This window comes from Atractosteus spatula, chromosome 7 (assembly GCF_055471065.1).
Source record: "Atractosteus spatula isolate fAtrSpa1 chromosome 7, fAtrSpa1.hap1, whole genome shotgun sequence".
Taxonomy (NCBI): Eukaryota; Metazoa; Chordata; class Actinopteri; order Semionotiformes; family Lepisosteidae; genus Atractosteus; species Atractosteus spatula.
The window spans coordinates 48,244,824-48,262,837 of record NC_142712.1 but is presented as its reverse complement, the minus strand read 5'-3'; the positions used below and the strand labels follow the sequence as shown (position 1 = coordinate 48,262,837).

Genomic DNA, 18,014 nt, shown 5'->3' with positions numbered 1-18,014 from the left:
GTTTTGCCTTGAAATGACCTCAATGTAAGTAACCAAAGACAACCAGAATGTCTGTACCCGTCTCAAAGGGCCCTAATTGTTTTTCAAGATGCATACAAAAGAAAGCTGAATCAGTGAATATTTCATACTTACATGTTGAAAAGTAGCAAAACTGTGGATATTCTAATCATTGCCATCTCGTAAGAATAAAACAACAGTTTGCATTGGATCAATCTCAATTTATCTTTAAGGTAAAGACAATACACTCAGGGTCAAATCTTTTATGTTACCTCATTAAGATGAATTGTTGTTTGTCAATAATACGAACAAGGGGGATAAAGCAGTCTAAGTCTAAGCAATTCAGTGAGCAGTATCTCAAAGTACAGAGGCTGGAAAATGGAGAGGAACCCTGTTTCTGCCTTCTCCTCTTTCATCTGCCTTTTGTTTGACTGGGAAAGGGGTTTTCAAAAAATAAGACATTTGCTCATGCAAAAAAAATGACTCCCATTTATTTTCCTGAATATAGTAATAGAAAGCCATGAGGTTGATAAGGCCTAGTAAAATGATGGGTAGTTTTTTTAAACACTATTTTTAGTGTTGAAGTGCCTTGGTGGAAAGTATAATTTGTTGTAGCCAAGTGATTAAATTAAATTATGGTTCTCATTATCATGGTGGCCAGTTGTTCTCGTCTCTGGCTTGTTGTGAGTAGAAGTCCCTGACACGAGCTCCCCTTGCAAGCAGTCCCTCTTTGAAAACTAGGGTGTCTTAAAAATTCTTTTGGAATGCTTAGAAATAAAGAGTTCCCTCTTATTGTCAACAAGTGATAAGAAATGAAATCCATATTTAATCACCTCACATGAATTTCTTGTTAGAACTTTGGAATACATTATGCAATCAAAAGGAAAATCAAGTCCTGTAAGACAAATTGGAGCAATGTCTTTCTTTTCAATGAAATGTTTTTCTGCTGTTGAATTGCATTATAAGGATTATTACTACAGTGTAAGAGAGTGTAGCATGATTGTAAAAAATGAAACCTCTTAAAAAGTGTTTTTTAAGCTTGTTTTCCTCTGTACCTGTTGCCTGTGAACCTAGATAAATCTTTATGGTATCATTAAAGAAAGGGCCCATCTACCTTAATTGCTTTGTGTTGAAGTTTAAAAGGAGACTTGTGACAGTAAGACTTTTTAATAAAAACTGGATGCATTCATCAGTTGAGGGTTTCATTTCCATGGACCTCTGTGTTTTAGTATTTATACCCTTAAACTGACCTGGTGCAGCTATAAAAATACGGTATTAGCAAGGTTATATTTTCCTATTGATTTTTGGAGTGATTTGAGTGGCAAAGCATGACAAATGTCCTTTAATAAGGTATTCTGATGAGCCCGGGTTTTAATGCAGGGTCACAGGAACACTTGCAGTGACCCAGTGGCTGGCCTGGTCTATTTTGCCTAGCAACTAGTATAGTATAGCATTTTCTGCTGGGACAGTTATCATCTAGTCAGTACAAATGGTGTATCAAAATATCAGAAGAGGCAGCAGAGGCATGTTGAAAACTGACCGACTTTACGCTCTGTTTCCTTAAATGAGCTTTTGCTTCCCAGACATTTTAATGTGATCATCTCATGTTACAAAAACCTCTTCTGGTGTAAGTCGAATAACTTATTCCTAATAATACAAATTAGCCCCATTTTTTTCCGAAAAGGACTGATTACAAAATTATTAATAAAAATTACTGATTAATAAAAGCTAAACAAGGGTGTCAAGGGAATGTTTGTCAAACTTCATTTTCAAACCAGATCCGTGAAGTGTCTTGAGCATTTTTGTTCTTAATGTATGAAAATGTATTTAAATTCCAACTGTTTTTAATAATGGATTTAATCTAAAATGGAAATTAAAATGTTAAAATCTTTACTTAAGTGGTCCAATGTTCACAGGAATTTTTGGTAATCAGATGTTTTTCTGACTTGTATCAAACAGTTTTTTAATCCCGTGCTATCAGACAACTGTATTAACTCCTGTAAAATGTTAACTTCACATTCAATTCTACTGGACGGTACTGGTAACTCAGTGGGCCTCTCTCAGCCCAGTTCCTGGTGGGTGTCATCAAACATTGGCTGGATGTGTGAGGTCTGTCACAGTGCACCCCGTATCAGATTAGTGAGATGTAAAGCACGTTTAGAACAATGCCACAACAATTTTAAAAGCTTTGAAAAAGCAGATGAAATGTTGCTAAGCTTTTCCATTTAAAAGGCTAATATGCATTAAGTATTTTAGAGCATGCAGTTCATTACATCACAGGTTTTAATACATAATAAAACCTGTAAACAGCTCTGAACTCAGGCCTTTTGAAGAAAACTAAAGCTCCAATATTTCTGTTTATCTGAAATATTTTATATAAATCTTTATATTTTTATTTATATATATTTTCTCAGCTCTGAAAAGTTAAATGTTTTGTTTAGTGAATGCATTTTTATGAACATTTTAATCAACTATTTGAGAAACATTATTTTGCTCTTTTCAAATCTAAACTTTTCACTTTTTCTACTAACTCCCGTGTTTGATTGCCTTAAAGTTTATCATGAATATTCTTGTTTCATTACAATGTCTTTGCATTTTCCCCTTCATTTTCTTCATTGCACTATACACAACATCTTTGGGTTTGGAAATATGCTTTATGAATACAATTTGTTAATATACATTTTTTTTACTTTATTCGGAAGTTGTAAAATATCTCTCTAGAGTTGCACTGCCATGCTATTTCACAGTTCTGTCCGTTCTTTGTCTTGAGGAGCACTTGTGTTTGCCAAAATGTTAAGTGTTAAGAAACCACGTCGTTTCAGAGTGGACAGAGTTTGCACCTGTTTGGTTCCACTATATATTTTTTTTACTGGACAGCACCTCTATGATCTTTGGATGTGCGTTCTTCTTCTCCTTCTTTCATTTCTTTCATTAGTAGTGCTAGGTAGGTTTACAGCCGTATAGTACATTGCTCAACCACTGATGCAGAAGGACGTAGGTCTTCCTTTGGCATCTCTCCAGCCTGCGCAGGCCTGTTCTGTGCACACACGTCGTTATGCACATTACAAGGCGCATTCAGGCTCTGCCAACTGAAGAGTCGGCATGAGGCCGTTTTCCCTATTCATCCATTTCCAGACCATTTGTCCTACTGACAGTTGTGGCTAAATTTAGTTTCCCCAAATTGCTTTTAAGTCTATATCCATGGTAATTGTTGCATTTTCTTTGTTGCACAGTAGGCACTTACAAAGCTTGTAGCTTTTCTTTCCTGAAAAGTGTGATAAACCCTTGTGATTACAGTGTTTCTCCCTCTGACGTTCCAGATGAAATTTAGGAATAATTGCAGAACAGAAAACTGCTTCCACGCAGAGCTGTTGTGCAGCAGAGTTAAAGCCCTGTCATGTGCGTTTCTTTTTTCCTTTTCTTCCAAGTTAGACTCGGGGTCAGAATGCTACTGAACCCCCGTGACACCAGAGCGGAAAAAAACGGTCTAGTACGAAATTTATTTCATAGCTCTAGGCAAACGTGGGTCATTTGGAATAGCTTTGCTTTTGTCCTATCTGTTAAAAAACTCTCACATTATCAGACAGCACCAAGTGTCAGACAGTAGAGATGTATGTATTACATTATGGCAGGCACATTAATAGACTGCTTGCCTGACTCCAAACAAATGATGAACCTTAGCCTCCTGAAGGAGCAAGGCTTCATGTCTAAATGATAGCTTAACGGAATAGCTTCCAAAGTTCCCAAAATTTTATTTTTGTAAGATAAGAAATAGTATCCTTCAGTTAATTAAAGAAGTCTTGTGGATGCGAACATCAGGATTATTGGCTATGAGGCAGTTTTTCAGGCAGTTCACAACTTTGCAAGATTTGGGTTTTAATTGTATTTTAGTATTTGTGTAATTTTGTTAAATGCACGTGCAAAATTTATTTTCCCCACAAAAGTCTGTCCACTACATTTAGATATGCACTTGGAGAAGTCCCTATGTCTCTGCATCTGCAGAGTGCCTGACTAGGACTGGGAATCTTGCTTCTCAGTTATGTGAGGTTGCAGATCCCCTCTCCACTCATGTGAAATGTGCTGCTCTTAGGGTCAGTAAAAGACCTGACATTTATTACCATGGCTCAGACCCTACTCTATGGCCTGGGGCCCCACAGGGTTAGAAGAAGCCTCTGCCATTCTGCAGGAGACAAGAAGGCACACAGGCCATAAAAATCAGGTGACCACAAACAGTTCAAGAATTTCTCTTCAAATAAGGAATGGCAACCAAATTTATAGGCTGTCCAGAAAGTTAACATTCCTTTCATAAAAAGGGGCTGAGCACACTTAACCCTTTCTACCTGGGATTTGAAAACAAACACAACAACAAACACCAAGAGTGAACAAATGTTAAGAGAGGTGCTTTTCCTTGTTCGGGGGATTATGCTCTGAATTTTGTTTTGTTTGAGCAGTGCATTCCTAAAGGTTGTAGTGCTGTCTAAACGAGTCCAATTAATCAAATGCATTTAACAGCCTGGTTGTTTTTCTTAAGTGTTTTGGGTCGGTAACATTGCCTTAATTCCAAAATATCCCAACAGGACCACTAGGAGTATTTGATACCTGCAACATTTGAGCTTTTAAAGGCATCCTTCTTCTTAAAATCAGCTATAATGTTAAAACATGTCTCTCTTTGATTAGCATTCGCTTTCAAAGGCTATAAGTCCACGCCTGAGTGTGCACAAATGAGAGGGGGGGTGCATGGACAGGCCTTATCTAAGAGCTAATAGCGTCTAACAGCCTTGTGCAGAGATCCTATTGGCATTGTTGAAGACTGGTGTGTGTCTGGTTGTAGCAAGCAGGGCTGTAAATGCTGGTGATCAAGAACAGTTTTCCCCTTGTGCTTTTGTCTTATAAAAACCTTTATGGCCTCTCCCGGTGAAAACTTCTGAGCAAGTAAGAAGGCCATGAAAAGATAACCCAATTGACAGACCCAGCTTTTTGCAGACATCACGGTTTCCTCTTAGAGCTGCACTGTGTTTTTGGAGCAGTGGAACCGCTGTGACTACTGAACGCCTACATTTCTTACTTAGAGTTTACCCTGGGACCTCCTTTAACTACATTTAAGTCGAGCTGGTGGCGGTGCGAAACAAATGCTCTTTGAAACCTGCACCGTAGCTTTTCATTAGGTCAGCTTTTCTTCTCCTTCACTTAGTGACCCTCCCCCCCGACAGATCCCCTCTGGAGCGCCATGGCTTGCAGCAGGATTTAGCTTGCCCAGATTCCATGTCAAAGGTCATGCCCCAGATGTCACACCATCCCCAAACTCTCAGCCTCTTTCCTGCATAATTACTGCAGGCCATTGTGCTGCAGGGGCAGATTGGGGGGCAGTGTGCTCTCCCTGCCATACCCAGACCCCTGATCCATTCAGCTGGACTCTGGGCGAACAAAAGCCCATGGGATGGCTGGAGCCGGACATAAGGAAGATTGAAAAGTGGGCATTAGCCAAGACCTTGAATTTAATTTCATCTGTCATTGTGTCTTTACAACCCCCCCCCACCCCCCGCCATTCGGAACAAGTCCAAGCCTGTTTCGTCTTTTAGACAGTTCTCTGTCTTTTGAAACTGTATAGTCCACTGCATATATGTTTGAAATAATATTTTTGGTTACAACAAGGATAAAAGGAAAGCACTGGTTAGCTGGTCATTGGCCAGCCCTATAGTTTATTTCAACAGTTTTTATTTTTAACCTTAAAACTACACTTACTCACAGCAAAGAATTGATTTAATCATTAAACTATAAAATTGCCGACCAGCTGGGAGTCATCTAATTGTCTTGTCAGCTGTATAGGTTTTAGGGTAGTTCCTGTGCTATATTAGTGTAGTGCACTAGGATGATGACTAATGTCCTCTTGGTGCCCACAGAGAACTGTCTTGAGCTCTGTACCTATTCTGTTTGTCTAGCTCCCTAGAAGTAACTTTGCTTCTAGATTTTAGGTTTATTTTTTTCCCCAAAGCACTTTTCTTTGTCTCTTCCTACTAAAGCTGTGAGGGAAAGGACCTTTAAAAAGGAAACTCGACTCATATTCCATGTCTCTGACCCCAGATTCTTTCTCAGTTTTATCTGGCCCTGACCTAATGGCCTTAGACTGGCTCCATTGAAGCTCTTCAGGGCTTCAAAATCTCAGCAGCTGAAAGCTGTATCCCAACCCCCTCCAAAAAGAAACATTTTCCCCTCTTCCTCTGAAATACACTCGTCTATTTAAAGAAATACAACAACAACATCCAGAACTTGATACAATGTTAAGTGGAATGTTTCTAAAAAACCCACTGTTTTCTGAATTCTGAATTCACTGAATTCTTTGAAAATATCCCAATGAAGGCTATTAATTTTCCTGTCAGGGCCGGCCTCCAAATCTCAAAATGGCTCTCCCCTCAGTAACCCTTTTCACCATAAACATCTCACTCCACCGCACATAAAAAGTGACAACCTATTGCTGCCTGTTATGTGGATACCTATACCTTATACCTATAACACAGCCTGTTATTCTCTTTCTTGGGAATGTGGGTTTCTGTTATAAAAAATCCTGTTGTGCTGTAGGTAAGGAGTTTGAGGATAAATCCTCGCTGTTCATCTTTATCTTTCCTGTTGTATTCTGTTTAACTCTGTGTTGCTTTATGCTCTGTCCATCCATTCGCCGAGCAGCCTTTTCCTGGAAAGGGTCGTGGCAACACAGAGCTATCCTCAAGCACAGGGCTCATGGTGGGTGTTTAATCTATACAGCATGTCTTAGAATATAGAAGAAAAACAGAACACTCACATGAACAAGAGGAGAACATGCAGACTCCACACAGAAGTTTCAGACTCAAACGCAGGACCCAAAAGCTGGGAGGCATCAGTGCTAACTGCCACATCACCTTGTTGCCTGTTATTTTATATTGATGTTTGTAAAATCCTATAAATAAATATTATTTCTTACTGGCATTTCATACTTAATATTATTGCTATTTCTATTTTACTTTTACTGCTGTATTTAATTCACTGGGAACAGGCTGTGAAGTCTCACCATTACACTTCATTAGAACATAAGAACGGTTACATCTGAGAACAGGCCATTCGACCCATCTAGCCCATTTGGTATTTATTAGCTCATTGATCTGAGGAGCTCATCCAACTGTTTCATGAAAGAAACCAGGGTATAAACTTCATCAGCGTGGCTGGATAGCTGGTTGAACACCCCCATAGCCATTTGTGTTAAAAAAGTGCTTCACTGATAGAGATCTCTGCCCTTCTTTTCCACAACTCTCAGACTCCTACAGGCCTCAGTCAGGAGGAACATGTAAACCTTCCTTTATAGTCTTCACTTAAGATATCTTGCTGGTAGGGTGGAAGTTGGCATTACTAGGTAAGCTGTCAGCTGTTCTCAAATTGTGTATTCAACGAAACTGACCATTCCAACAGTGGTGTATTTCACACCTTGGGTAGGATTTGTAGTCCTTTGAAACCTACAGCAATTAAATTAAAGGTTAAATTACCCCTGTTAGAGACAGACCAGTGACAATTTTAAAGTTTAGCCACCGAATCCTGTGTTAGTGGGTGAAAGAGCATAGCTTAGTGGCCATGTTTGGCATTGCACTAATGGCACAGTCTCTGTTGAATGCTCCAGTAAGATAGCTTTTTTATTCCCTTGCTCTGAAAACAACAGCTTGAAAGAATGAATGCATTAGGTATAATAACATCCTGTAGTAGCTGTTTGGTTTAACTGGCTGTATCACTGAGAAGGCTGTGGAAACTGCCCGTCGAAAATGTTTTCACTGCCCCAGATTCTATATTACAAACTTCTCAACATCATATTTTAACATTTTTTGTATGTGGATTTGAACTGGAACAGTGTGCCGATTTATTAAGGATAGATATATGTGAGTGGTTTGTTTTTTTTTTGGCAACCGTGCTAAAAATGTCATTTAAACCTACTTACTGGAAAAAAGGAAGAAAAAAACATTATTGAAATGTTAATTACTGTGTAAAATCAAATTGAACTCTACAAAACTAAATATTGGTGATAGTGCCTGTTAAAAGACCTGTTTCCCCTCTGTGCACAATAAGCTTTTATTAATAATAATAATAATAATTCTTAAAAAAAAGCTTGTGGATCCGAGCCCATTGACCAACAAGAAACTTTCCTCAAGCTGATGAATACTTGGGTACTTTTCAATCATTGTCTTATGTTTTAGACGGTGAGAGGAATAGCACATATTGGTTTAAATTATAGCACACATGATAAAGTGTTTCCTGAATGAGTAGTAGTATGGATTACTATTTAATAGCTTAAATCTTGTTAGAGATTGTGCATAATGAAGTGTGACATACTTTAAAATATTAAAGAGCCCAAGAATTCCTGTGCGGCCTGTTCTCATTAGTTTGATAGATTCTACACTATTTCCACAGCTCTCAGAGGATTCTGCATGAGTCCGTTGTAGTTCTCACTCCTAATTCCATTAGAAAGTGTATACCACTGTATTTGGGGTAATTCCTCTAGCCAATCCCTTAATTGTAACCCATAAAAATATATTTTCATGTAAATAAGACTGAGTTTATTATTCATTCACTTTCCCTCTATGTTAAAACTGAATAGTACTTCAAGATTGATTTCCAATGAAAAGTAATGACTTAAATATATAAGGGGCAAACCCCTGGAGAACAGAGATTTTCTCTCAAGGTATCTTTTTTTTCTGAGTGTTCTTTAACACTGATACCTTCGCTGTAGACCAAGTGTTTTGTATTGTCACTGGACACTGCAATCCTGTGATGGGTTTTGCTTCCTCTCAGGATCTCAGTTTTCCTTCTGAAATCGAGTTTCAGAGGTTCACACTTAAAATCCAAGTGAATGCCACAGCCAGGAATGCCAAGGGTGGCTCTGGGTCTTTCTGCTTTTAGCAGTCAGTGTTCCCTGGCGTAGCCTTTACAGGTGATAAGTCACACCTTAAAATAAAGTATTGGAACCTTTTGAATAGATTTTTTGGTGAATTTTAATACCAGATGTGTCTTTGTATTTCTAGCAAACACTAGTTTTAGCTGTAGTCATGCTTTAAAAAGGATGTGAAAGTTGAAAAAACCAAAAATCTTTGGTAATGAAGTAATTTCATAATTACAGCTGCCATAACGACATCAGTGTAGAGCCCTGTAGAGACCTGATGTCATAAACCGTGTAAGGATTTTGTAAACCCATAACATTTTTTGGCTAAAACATTTCATGACAAACATTTTTTAATTCTACTTATAATTTGGAGTACGAAGAGTGTAGCTGAATATGTTCCACTGAAAAAATCTCCCGAGTGTTGTAGATATCGGAGTGGATTTGCAAATCAAATATACTGTATGATTATATATTTTAAAACATGCTTTGACCAATGTTTTGTAACTATGTGAGAACATGTTTTCAAAATTTTAGCTTTAGCAAAACAAATGAGTGTTAATCTTAAAATACATCCAGTAACAGAATGTATTTTTTGAAAGTTGCTGTTTATGGAGAAAGAGATAACAGCATCTCTTTTATGGCTTCTTTGTCTTCCTTTTGTTTTCCAAGCCAGTTGTGTTGGCTGGGGCAGGTCTTTCAGTAAAGGCCATCATTGTAGTTTGACTTCTGACCCCGGAACTGAAAGAAAGTGACCACTAGCAATGGTCATCGGCTCGCAGAAGTGCATGGAGGGGTTTACGTGTGAAAAGCTGTGGACAGGATGATGGAAAGAGAGGGCCCTCATGTTGGGAGGCGCTATTGTGTTTGAGAGACCTCAATGTGTCTCACACTGCCCAGAAAAGAACTGGGAGACAGAGCATCTGTTATCTTCCCCCCCAACTACAGAGCTGTATATAATGAAACCGGAAAAAAAACATTTTATCCACAGACATTGATATAACTTATTTTTGTGCTTTAACATTTTTTGCTTACTTATACTGCAGTGTAACCAGTGTCGTGATCCAAACCATTATAAAGGCTCTGCTCAAACAAAGCCATAGAGACTTAATCCATCTTACTTTCTTCATTTAGATCCAAGAAGGAAATACCACGTCAAGCTTCTGGCCTACAGTTACATGGGAGAAGGTTATCAGGCAGACCAGACTGTCAGCACCCCTGGATGTGTGTGTAAGTAAGCTTGGAGTATTGCACTGAAGTATTTGATAGTGATATACAGTCTGCTGTGACACTTTTTATATTATCAGTTACAAACCTCTTTTACTAAAACTGCCTGTGGAGCCCATGCCACGAAAGAGTATTGGATTAGACGTCCTCTCGGCCTCAGGCCTCTGAGTAAGAGACGCTCTTCCTCGCTGTTCCAGCGGTTCGGGATCGCATGGTGCCTCCTCCTCCACCTCCGCACCACCTGTACGCGAAGGCCAACAGCTCTTCCTCGGTGTACCTGCACTGGGGCCGCCCCGCCTTCACCTCGGGCCAGACGGTGAATTACACCATCCGCTGCAACCCCGTGGGCCTGCAGAACGCCTCCCTGGTGCTCTACCTGCAGACGTGAGTGCTGGCTTCGCTCGCACACTGTCCTCACAGCCGCGGGCTTTTAGAGGCCTTTTACATGGTCCTTCGTCTTCCCAGTGCCTGTTTCGCTCACTTGTTTTGTTCCCCCCCCCCCCTACAATGGCAGTTCTGAGCAGCACATGCTTGTGCAGGACCTTCAGCCCAACACCAGATACGAGTTTGCAGTCCGCCTCCACGTGGACCAGCTCTCGAGCCCGTGGAGTCCTGTGGTCTACCAGAGTACACTGCCAGAAGGTAAGACTTGAGTCTCTTCACCAGCAGCTTGTGAAGAACAGAACGGTTCTTAAGCCAGGCCTTCAGTTCTTGAAGCACCAGCTGGCTTGATTTTTTTTAAACCGCTCAGTTTATCTGTTGGCCTCTTCTTTTTGCATTGCTTTGGACTTTGTAATGAAGGTAGGATTATGTTGGAAATCCCTCTGAAGCAGCTGTTTATGTCTCATCTGCCCTGCTAAAGTGTGACTCAGGAAGCCTATCTGCAATAGTATCTGGATTAGGTTTAGGAGGTTTGTTTATTGTCGATGCCTGACCAAAACTGATCTTCACTTCTGCAGAGGGGACTAGATGGCTTGTTAGGAGAGAACTTTACCTACTTGAGTTTTCTCTCTGAGGGCTGTTCAATTACTTGATTGTGCAAATATCATGCATAATTATGTTATTGGATACAGACTGTTGAAGTGTTTCCACTTCACTTAAGAAACTTGGCACTGTACTGCACAAATGTCCAAAGCATGTGATTAGATGTAAACATGGATGTAAATTGCATGTTTGATGTTGTTTCCAATTATGTAATGGCTTTTGGTCATATCCATTGCTCTGTTATAAGGAGAAGGTTCCTTGAAAAAAGAGAAGTATGAGTTGCAGGTCTAGTAATCTTAGTAGAATGGGTCTAATCTTTGCACATTTAAAGTTGTTTCATGTTAGGATAGGGTAAGTGCTATACTCCTTGAATGTGACTTACATCTTCACAATTTCATTTAAAATCCTAGGTAAGTCCCTGGTGTCTCATTGATGTTCCTTTTAGAAATTTGCGAGACATTCATAACTGTTCTAGCTAATGCAGGAACACAGAATTGAGTGCTTTCAGAAACTGTACAGCAACAGAGCTGCATACTGGTGATGATACGTTTTTGCTATGTGCCATCAAGAATTTGAAAACCTAATATATTTAGATCTGCTTGTGAAGATTCGAAGTGGCCAAGCCTCAGCGCTGCAGCTGAAACCTGGCACGTGCATCTTCTTTTAGTTTAACCCATGCTTTTCGTGATGTGGTGCTGCTTTGCTTTTCCAGCTCCAACTAGACCTCCGACAGGAGTGAAGGTGACTCTCATAGAGGATGACACAGCCCTGGTGTCCTGGAAGCAACCAGAGGAGCCCAATGTTGTTGTGACGCGCTACACAGTCCTCTATGCTTCCAGGAAGGCATGGATTGCTGGAGAGTGGCAGGTGCTTCAGAGAGAAGGTAATTCAACAAACAGACCATTATTAAAAGGCTTGAAGGCTGCCGCCGCAACACTGGCCTGCAAATGTGTTTGTTAATTGGAAATCAATATCTAATTTCTCAATGTATGAGACGTAGATCCTTAATTCCTTACCTTACTGGTCCGTGTAATACCTGTTTAGTGCTAGATAAAAGTCTGATGTTATCCTGTTAGGCAAAAGAATAAACTAGGATGATTTATTACATAAACCTTAGAAAATACTAAAGTAGGAGACCTCTTTCTTTTTTAAAAAAAATTAAGGCTTTATTGATAAAGTGGATTTGTGTGTATCATTTTAGCTTAACTAACAATGTGTCTTAATACTTAAAATACAAATATCCAGTTCTGCCGGACAGCACAAGTTTATTACATGTGGATAGCCTTCTACTTTAAACATCAGTGTTTGTCATAAGTGCACTGTCAGATTGTATTCTGTCCTCTAGAATTAATTTAACAGAACAGAGAGAGGCTCTACAATTTGCTACACTTTTAACTGTGACTGTTTCACATTGGCATTTTTAACCTTTGCATACTATATTACATTAGTTGTGAGAAATCGGTCCTTTAAAGCTTGTGCTTCAAATTAGATTTTATAATCATTTTTGCAAGAGGGCATAATATTCCATTCTAACCTAGGAAGCGAAAAACATTCAAACAGGCTCTCCTTTCTTATTTTAAGTTTAGTATCTATATGGTTTGATTTCTATCTCTTAATTAATGGCCATTTTTTCATTTCCTAAATCATTAGGGAAATGAATTTTTAAAAAGAAACCGTTTTTTTTAGAGCTATTGTCTTTCAGTACCTGGGCTCAAGTCATTTTTCCTTTGAAGTATAAATTCATTTACAAGGAGAAAACAGCAGTGACCGAAGAGATTAAAAAATGTTGGCTTTGAACAGCATCACATGTGGGGGCTCATTTAATGGTGGGATATTGGTATCTAGGCAGAGGTGGCACTATAATGCTCCAAGATGAAGTGTTTGTAAAGCCAGGGAGCTGCCGCCTTTAACCCTGAGTCTGAGCAGGGTTGTTGCTGGGTTATAATTGAGTGCAGATGACTTTTTGAAATGCGAAGCATCCGCAGTTTACGTTTAGCTACCTCTGAGAGGTCAGAAGTTAGGACTTTCAGAACCGGTGTGTGTCCCATTCACTGTAAATCAGAGCAGCCCTCCTGACAGTTACTACTCGGGGCTGTGAGATAATCTGTGGAAATGATGAGAGCTGCTAAACTCTGCTCTGCTGCTCTACTGGCCTTCCATGGTCACCAGTAGATCCTGTTATGGCCCAGTGGTGGTCATGGCTCTGTCAGCCAGCAGCACACAGAGAAGATTTTGTTACAGAAAAACACTTTGTAGTTGAAGAAGAGACAAGTTTAATTCATCTTTAGATTTGTATGCGTTTGCAAGTGCGAGATAATTATCGTGGCTTGGCAGGACAGGAATGAGTTGAATTCCTTGTCTTTTCACCGAAATCCAAAGATTTAGTATTTATCAAAACTGGTGACAAAAGTGTATCTAATGTATAAACTGGAAGTATTTAGTTTTTAATAGACACCTGTGAAATGGCACATTTGTAAATTCATCAGTCCTTCTGGCTGCTCTTCTTCTCAAGCCTCCACAGCGTGTTTGATTACATCAGTCATGAGTGGCCCAAACCCAGCTGCAGTTTATTAACTCCAGGCTTCTTTTCAGGGAGCATCACCATGGCATTGCTGGAGAACCTTCTTCCGGGGAATGTCTACCTCATTAAGATATCGGCATCAAATGAGGTGGGAGACGGGCCCTTCTCCAACCTGGTGGAGTTGGCCGTTCTACCAGAAGGGTCTCAGTCCAGTCAAAATTCCAGGCATTCTGATGGCACAGCTGAGGCTAAAGGTCAGTCGAAAGGCTGATGTTGTCGTGTTACTTTTGCTGTCTTGAGCTGACCTTTCACACCATCCATACAGTACATGTGCAGTTACAGTGAATACAAAAGGAGAACTCTGCATTCAGGTCCTTTTCTCATAATTAACATACTCTCCAAAGGAGACTGAAAGATGAATGATTGTCCTTTTTGCTACTGTGTGTTTCACCAGGTTGAGTGTGGAAAGTAAATATTTATAACCTATTACACTTATATAGGATCCCCAAAGCTCTTTACCTATTATAATAGGGCGATCCCCTGTTCAGACAGAGAAGTGAGAACTTACTCTGCTAGTTGAATTAAGAAGTAGATTTCAGTAGGTGAAATTATTGTAGCCTAAGAACAGAATTTAGCCAGCACAACAAAGTCAGCATCACAACACTTTCAGATAATGCCATTGAAGGTTTCATGACCAGCTAGTCAGGAGCTTGATTTGCTGTCCCAGCACCTCCCCAAGCACAGTGTCCCCTCTCACGGGACTGCGGCATTGGTTTGGAAATGCTGATCGAGCATCCACCCCTCCACAGCCGTGTCTCCTTCAAGCTGTGTGTGGATCACTGGTGTGTTTTATACCCTTATCCTCATATCTCTCCCAAATCAAATCCATTGGCTTTTCACTTTCAAAAAATCACAAACCTTCCTGGAATATTTACAGTAAGTACAGTTTTTTTTTTCCCTGGCGATTTTGTTTAGTAAAACCCTGTTCTTGTTTTCCTCCGTGTATATTTGTGTGTCTTTTGTAACACACCTCAGGAGCTACAGATTTTTCCTTCTTCAGCATTAACTACCACTTCACACAGCTATACTACTCCAAATTTAATTGCCTCTTGACATGTTTAAAATTCAATGGCCTGAACTTTGGCCCTTGTTCCACTAAATTATTTACACTCTGGTGAGACTGTTATATTTAAAGGCAGCCATTTTTAATAATGGTGTACATTACTAAAGAGAGCAGTATCTCACAGAGACCATCACTGCTGAAGAGGTCTGGACTGGTACTCCCCTCCTGTAGCTTTCACCATCTGTGTGATGTCTCATCTGCAAATTGGAAAACTGATTATTTTATGACTGTGTTACAGCTTACTCCAATGGCTTTTACCATCTGGACCAGAAGTCGATGACGGGGATCATTGTGGGAGTTTGCATTGCCTTTACTTGTATCATCATCTGTGTCCTCATCTTGATCTGTCGGGGCAGAGCCAGGTACATACTCGACTCCAGCGATCTTGATATTAGAATCTGAGAGTCCCTTCCTCTACTTCGTCGTTGCAGTTTCTTTTCGTCTTTGTTTTTTTATTTGTAAATTTTACATGTTTTTTTTTGTGCAACGTGATTCCTCTTTAGTTTATAAAATTGGGCTTTTCTCAGTCCGGTAATTGGCATGGCTGTAACGCGCTTTCCAATAACTCGCTGTTTGGAGTCTGAAGAAACACTTCAGGGGCGTCTGAAGAAACACTTGCACAGATTGCACCAATTCAACAAATGGCATAGTACACTATTTTTTTCTGTAATAGTTTTATTTTGGATTGTGTCTCTGTAGGAAATTATATACTACAAAGATCATCCAGCAAGGAAACGGCCAGCTTAATCATGCTGCCACCCCTCGGAGGAATGAAAGCCAAGCGGAAAACGCAGAGTCTCTGATGCCAATGATGGGCAATAACTTCATTGACACAAAGGTGAGAGACTGTTCAACCTGAGCATCCGTACAGTGCTGGGGGCTCTTAATGAGAACAAGCTCATTAACCTTAGAGGTCTTAGAGTGCAGGAGATCCTAGATTGCTCAAATAACTGGAATAGTTATGTTGCATTTAACAGTGTAAAAACCCTAAGCCATTTTATACTGGAAGAATTTATTTGGAAGACATCACTGTAAGCTATGCTATTTTTCATATTTAAGGGTGGAACAGACCTCATTATAAACAGCTTTGGGCCAGTAAAACCCACCATTACAAAGAAGAAGAAATGGCTGTTCTTCAGCAGTGAGGATAAGCTAAAGCTCAAGAAAAGCGAGGTAAGAGTGGCAGTGTTCTTACAGAGTGAGGAGGCTGGACAGTTTACTGACATATGAGGGAGACATTTAGGAAATGATTGTTTGATTTAGGAAATGGCTTAATGATCCAAAAGTTCTTGGAAAAAAATGTTCCTGACCATTTATTTGGGAACATTCCCTGAATTTCGAAGCGCTGACATTTTCTCGCTGTCTCTCTGTATTCCTAGGCTCAGAGGAGAAGCCACACTACTTGCTCTTACCAAAAAGGGACAACAGTGCTGACCTACGAAGAGGAGAGCCCTTCCAGCCAAAACCAGCCTGCCTCACTCCAGGCCTTGTTTGGTCCGGCTGGCGACACCGAGCATTCCCAGAACAGTGAGGGCAGCCATGAAACGGGGGACTCGGGAAGATATTCCCATGACGAGATGGAAATGACCAACCTGTCTTCGGGCCACAACACACGGCCTCCATCCCAAGAGCTTTTCCTGGTCCAGGAGGAGGAAGGGCCTTCTCTCGAGAAGCCCACCTCGGGGCAGCCCCCACTCCTGTCGGAAGGGGCACCTGGTGACGTCTCTGCAGCGCCTCAAGACTCCATGGCAACTGTTTCGTCTGTGTTTCCCCTCTGACAGCCCCACCCACCCCGTCTCCTCTGTTCTAAAAGACAATGAGCAGGAAAGCCAAAAAGATTGTTGGACCCCGAGCTCAGGCTCCGGGTATTCAAGCGTCTTTTACTTTTAATGAATGTGTTTCCTTTTATGTTTTCTTTTATTTTTTTTTGGAAAAAAAATCTCACCCACCATGAATGTTTCAAAAAGATTGTCGAAAATGTGAAAAATGACTGCTACATTTCTGACTTTATTTAAAAGAGTATATCACTGGAGCAAAAGGGATCTTAAACTCCTTTCTGCTGTATATCTACCTCAGTTTACCACGTGGTGAACTCACACTATATATTTAATAACTACTTCTTACCTGCGTTACATAACAGGTGTCTTAGGTTATGTAACGATTGATACTTCCTGATAGCAATAGTTTGTTTTTGCTATAAGTGTTGCATTGTTTGTCTTTTGTTTTGTTTTGAAGTAAGGGATTGTAAGGGTGCATTATTTGCTCAAAGCTTAGGTTTTCTAGCCATTTTAAGGGACCTGAGGGTTTTTTTTTAAATAGACTCTTTGCACAGTTTTTGAAACTCTAGAAAAAGGGTTGTTATAATGCTTTATGCTTAGCGGGAATCTTCACCCAAATGGCCTTTTCACAGAGAGCTGGTGCATTCCTTGTTAGGTTTTATTATTTGGTTTAGAACAAAGTAATTTGCCACATATCCCATTTTCTCCATCTGTGCATCAGTATCAGCTGACAACAATTCCCTGATATTTCATATAATTTCAGCTGGAGTATGTAGTTTTACTAGCACACTTGCTACTTGGTATTCTGAGTACATCTCTTGACTGTCACTAGTGTAGACGAGATTTATCTCATTAGGTGGTGGTGCTGCATATATATCTTTCAGCAATTATTTCATTGAATGCCATCTCTGTCAGTTGTTTATAGTGTCTGAAAACCATGCATCCTTGTTCAGGAGTTGGTGGTACAGTATGATTAATGGAACTGATCATACTTGCTTGGAAAATGACCAGTGAATGAGAACCCATTCCTGACTTTCCATAATACTTATAAGATGTATTTATAAATTGCCACAAAAAGGATCAGCTGGCACTGGTTTAGATGCACTCCAGCTGTCATACGTTTTTCAAAGATATTCTCATTGCATGAATGTTCAAAATATCACTTCTTCTTTATCAGCAGTGGAAGGTTCCAAAATGACAGGAGGCCATCAGGTCCATTTCACTTATAGCAAGGTAGCAGGGAGATAATTGATCTCATCCAGCCAGTGAAAAGAAACATATGTATTGCTGAAATAAGTAGTGGCTGAGAGCAGTCTAATGTGTGAAATCAAATGTAATGGTATCTGCTGCACATTTCTGATAGAAGACTAGACTGGAATAGCTCTGATTGCCAGGTTTGGCTTCAGCTCCCTCACAACTCTGTATTGGATAAAACAGTTTGAAAATGGATGAATGCTTTACAATTGCAAAACGTCAGACATCGATATGTTAGGG

The 18,014-nt window shown here is 40.0% G+C and overlaps 1 protein-coding gene across 1 annotated transcript in view; it reads left to right on the top strand.

The window, feature by feature from the left end:
* The window catches only part of prtga (protogenin homolog a (Gallus gallus)), a 57,035-nt gene extending 40,515 nt beyond the window's left edge, over positions 1-16,520 (top strand). Inside the window, exons 12-20 of the mRNA XM_088921525.1 lie at positions 10,022-10,117; positions 10,312-10,498; positions 10,629-10,756; positions 11,811-11,981; positions 13,691-13,873; positions 14,981-15,104; positions 15,442-15,580; positions 15,802-15,915; positions 16,122-16,520. Coding sequence (XP_088777651.1) covers positions 10,022-10,117; positions 10,312-10,498; positions 10,629-10,756; positions 11,811-11,981; positions 13,691-13,873; positions 14,981-15,104; positions 15,442-15,580; positions 15,802-15,915; positions 16,122-16,520 — 1,541 coding nt within the window. The remainder of the gene's footprint in view (positions 1-10,021; positions 10,118-10,311; positions 10,499-10,628; positions 10,757-11,810; positions 11,982-13,690; positions 13,874-14,980; positions 15,105-15,441; positions 15,581-15,801; positions 15,916-16,121) is intronic.
* Positions 16,521-18,014: the final 1,494 nt, after the last annotated feature.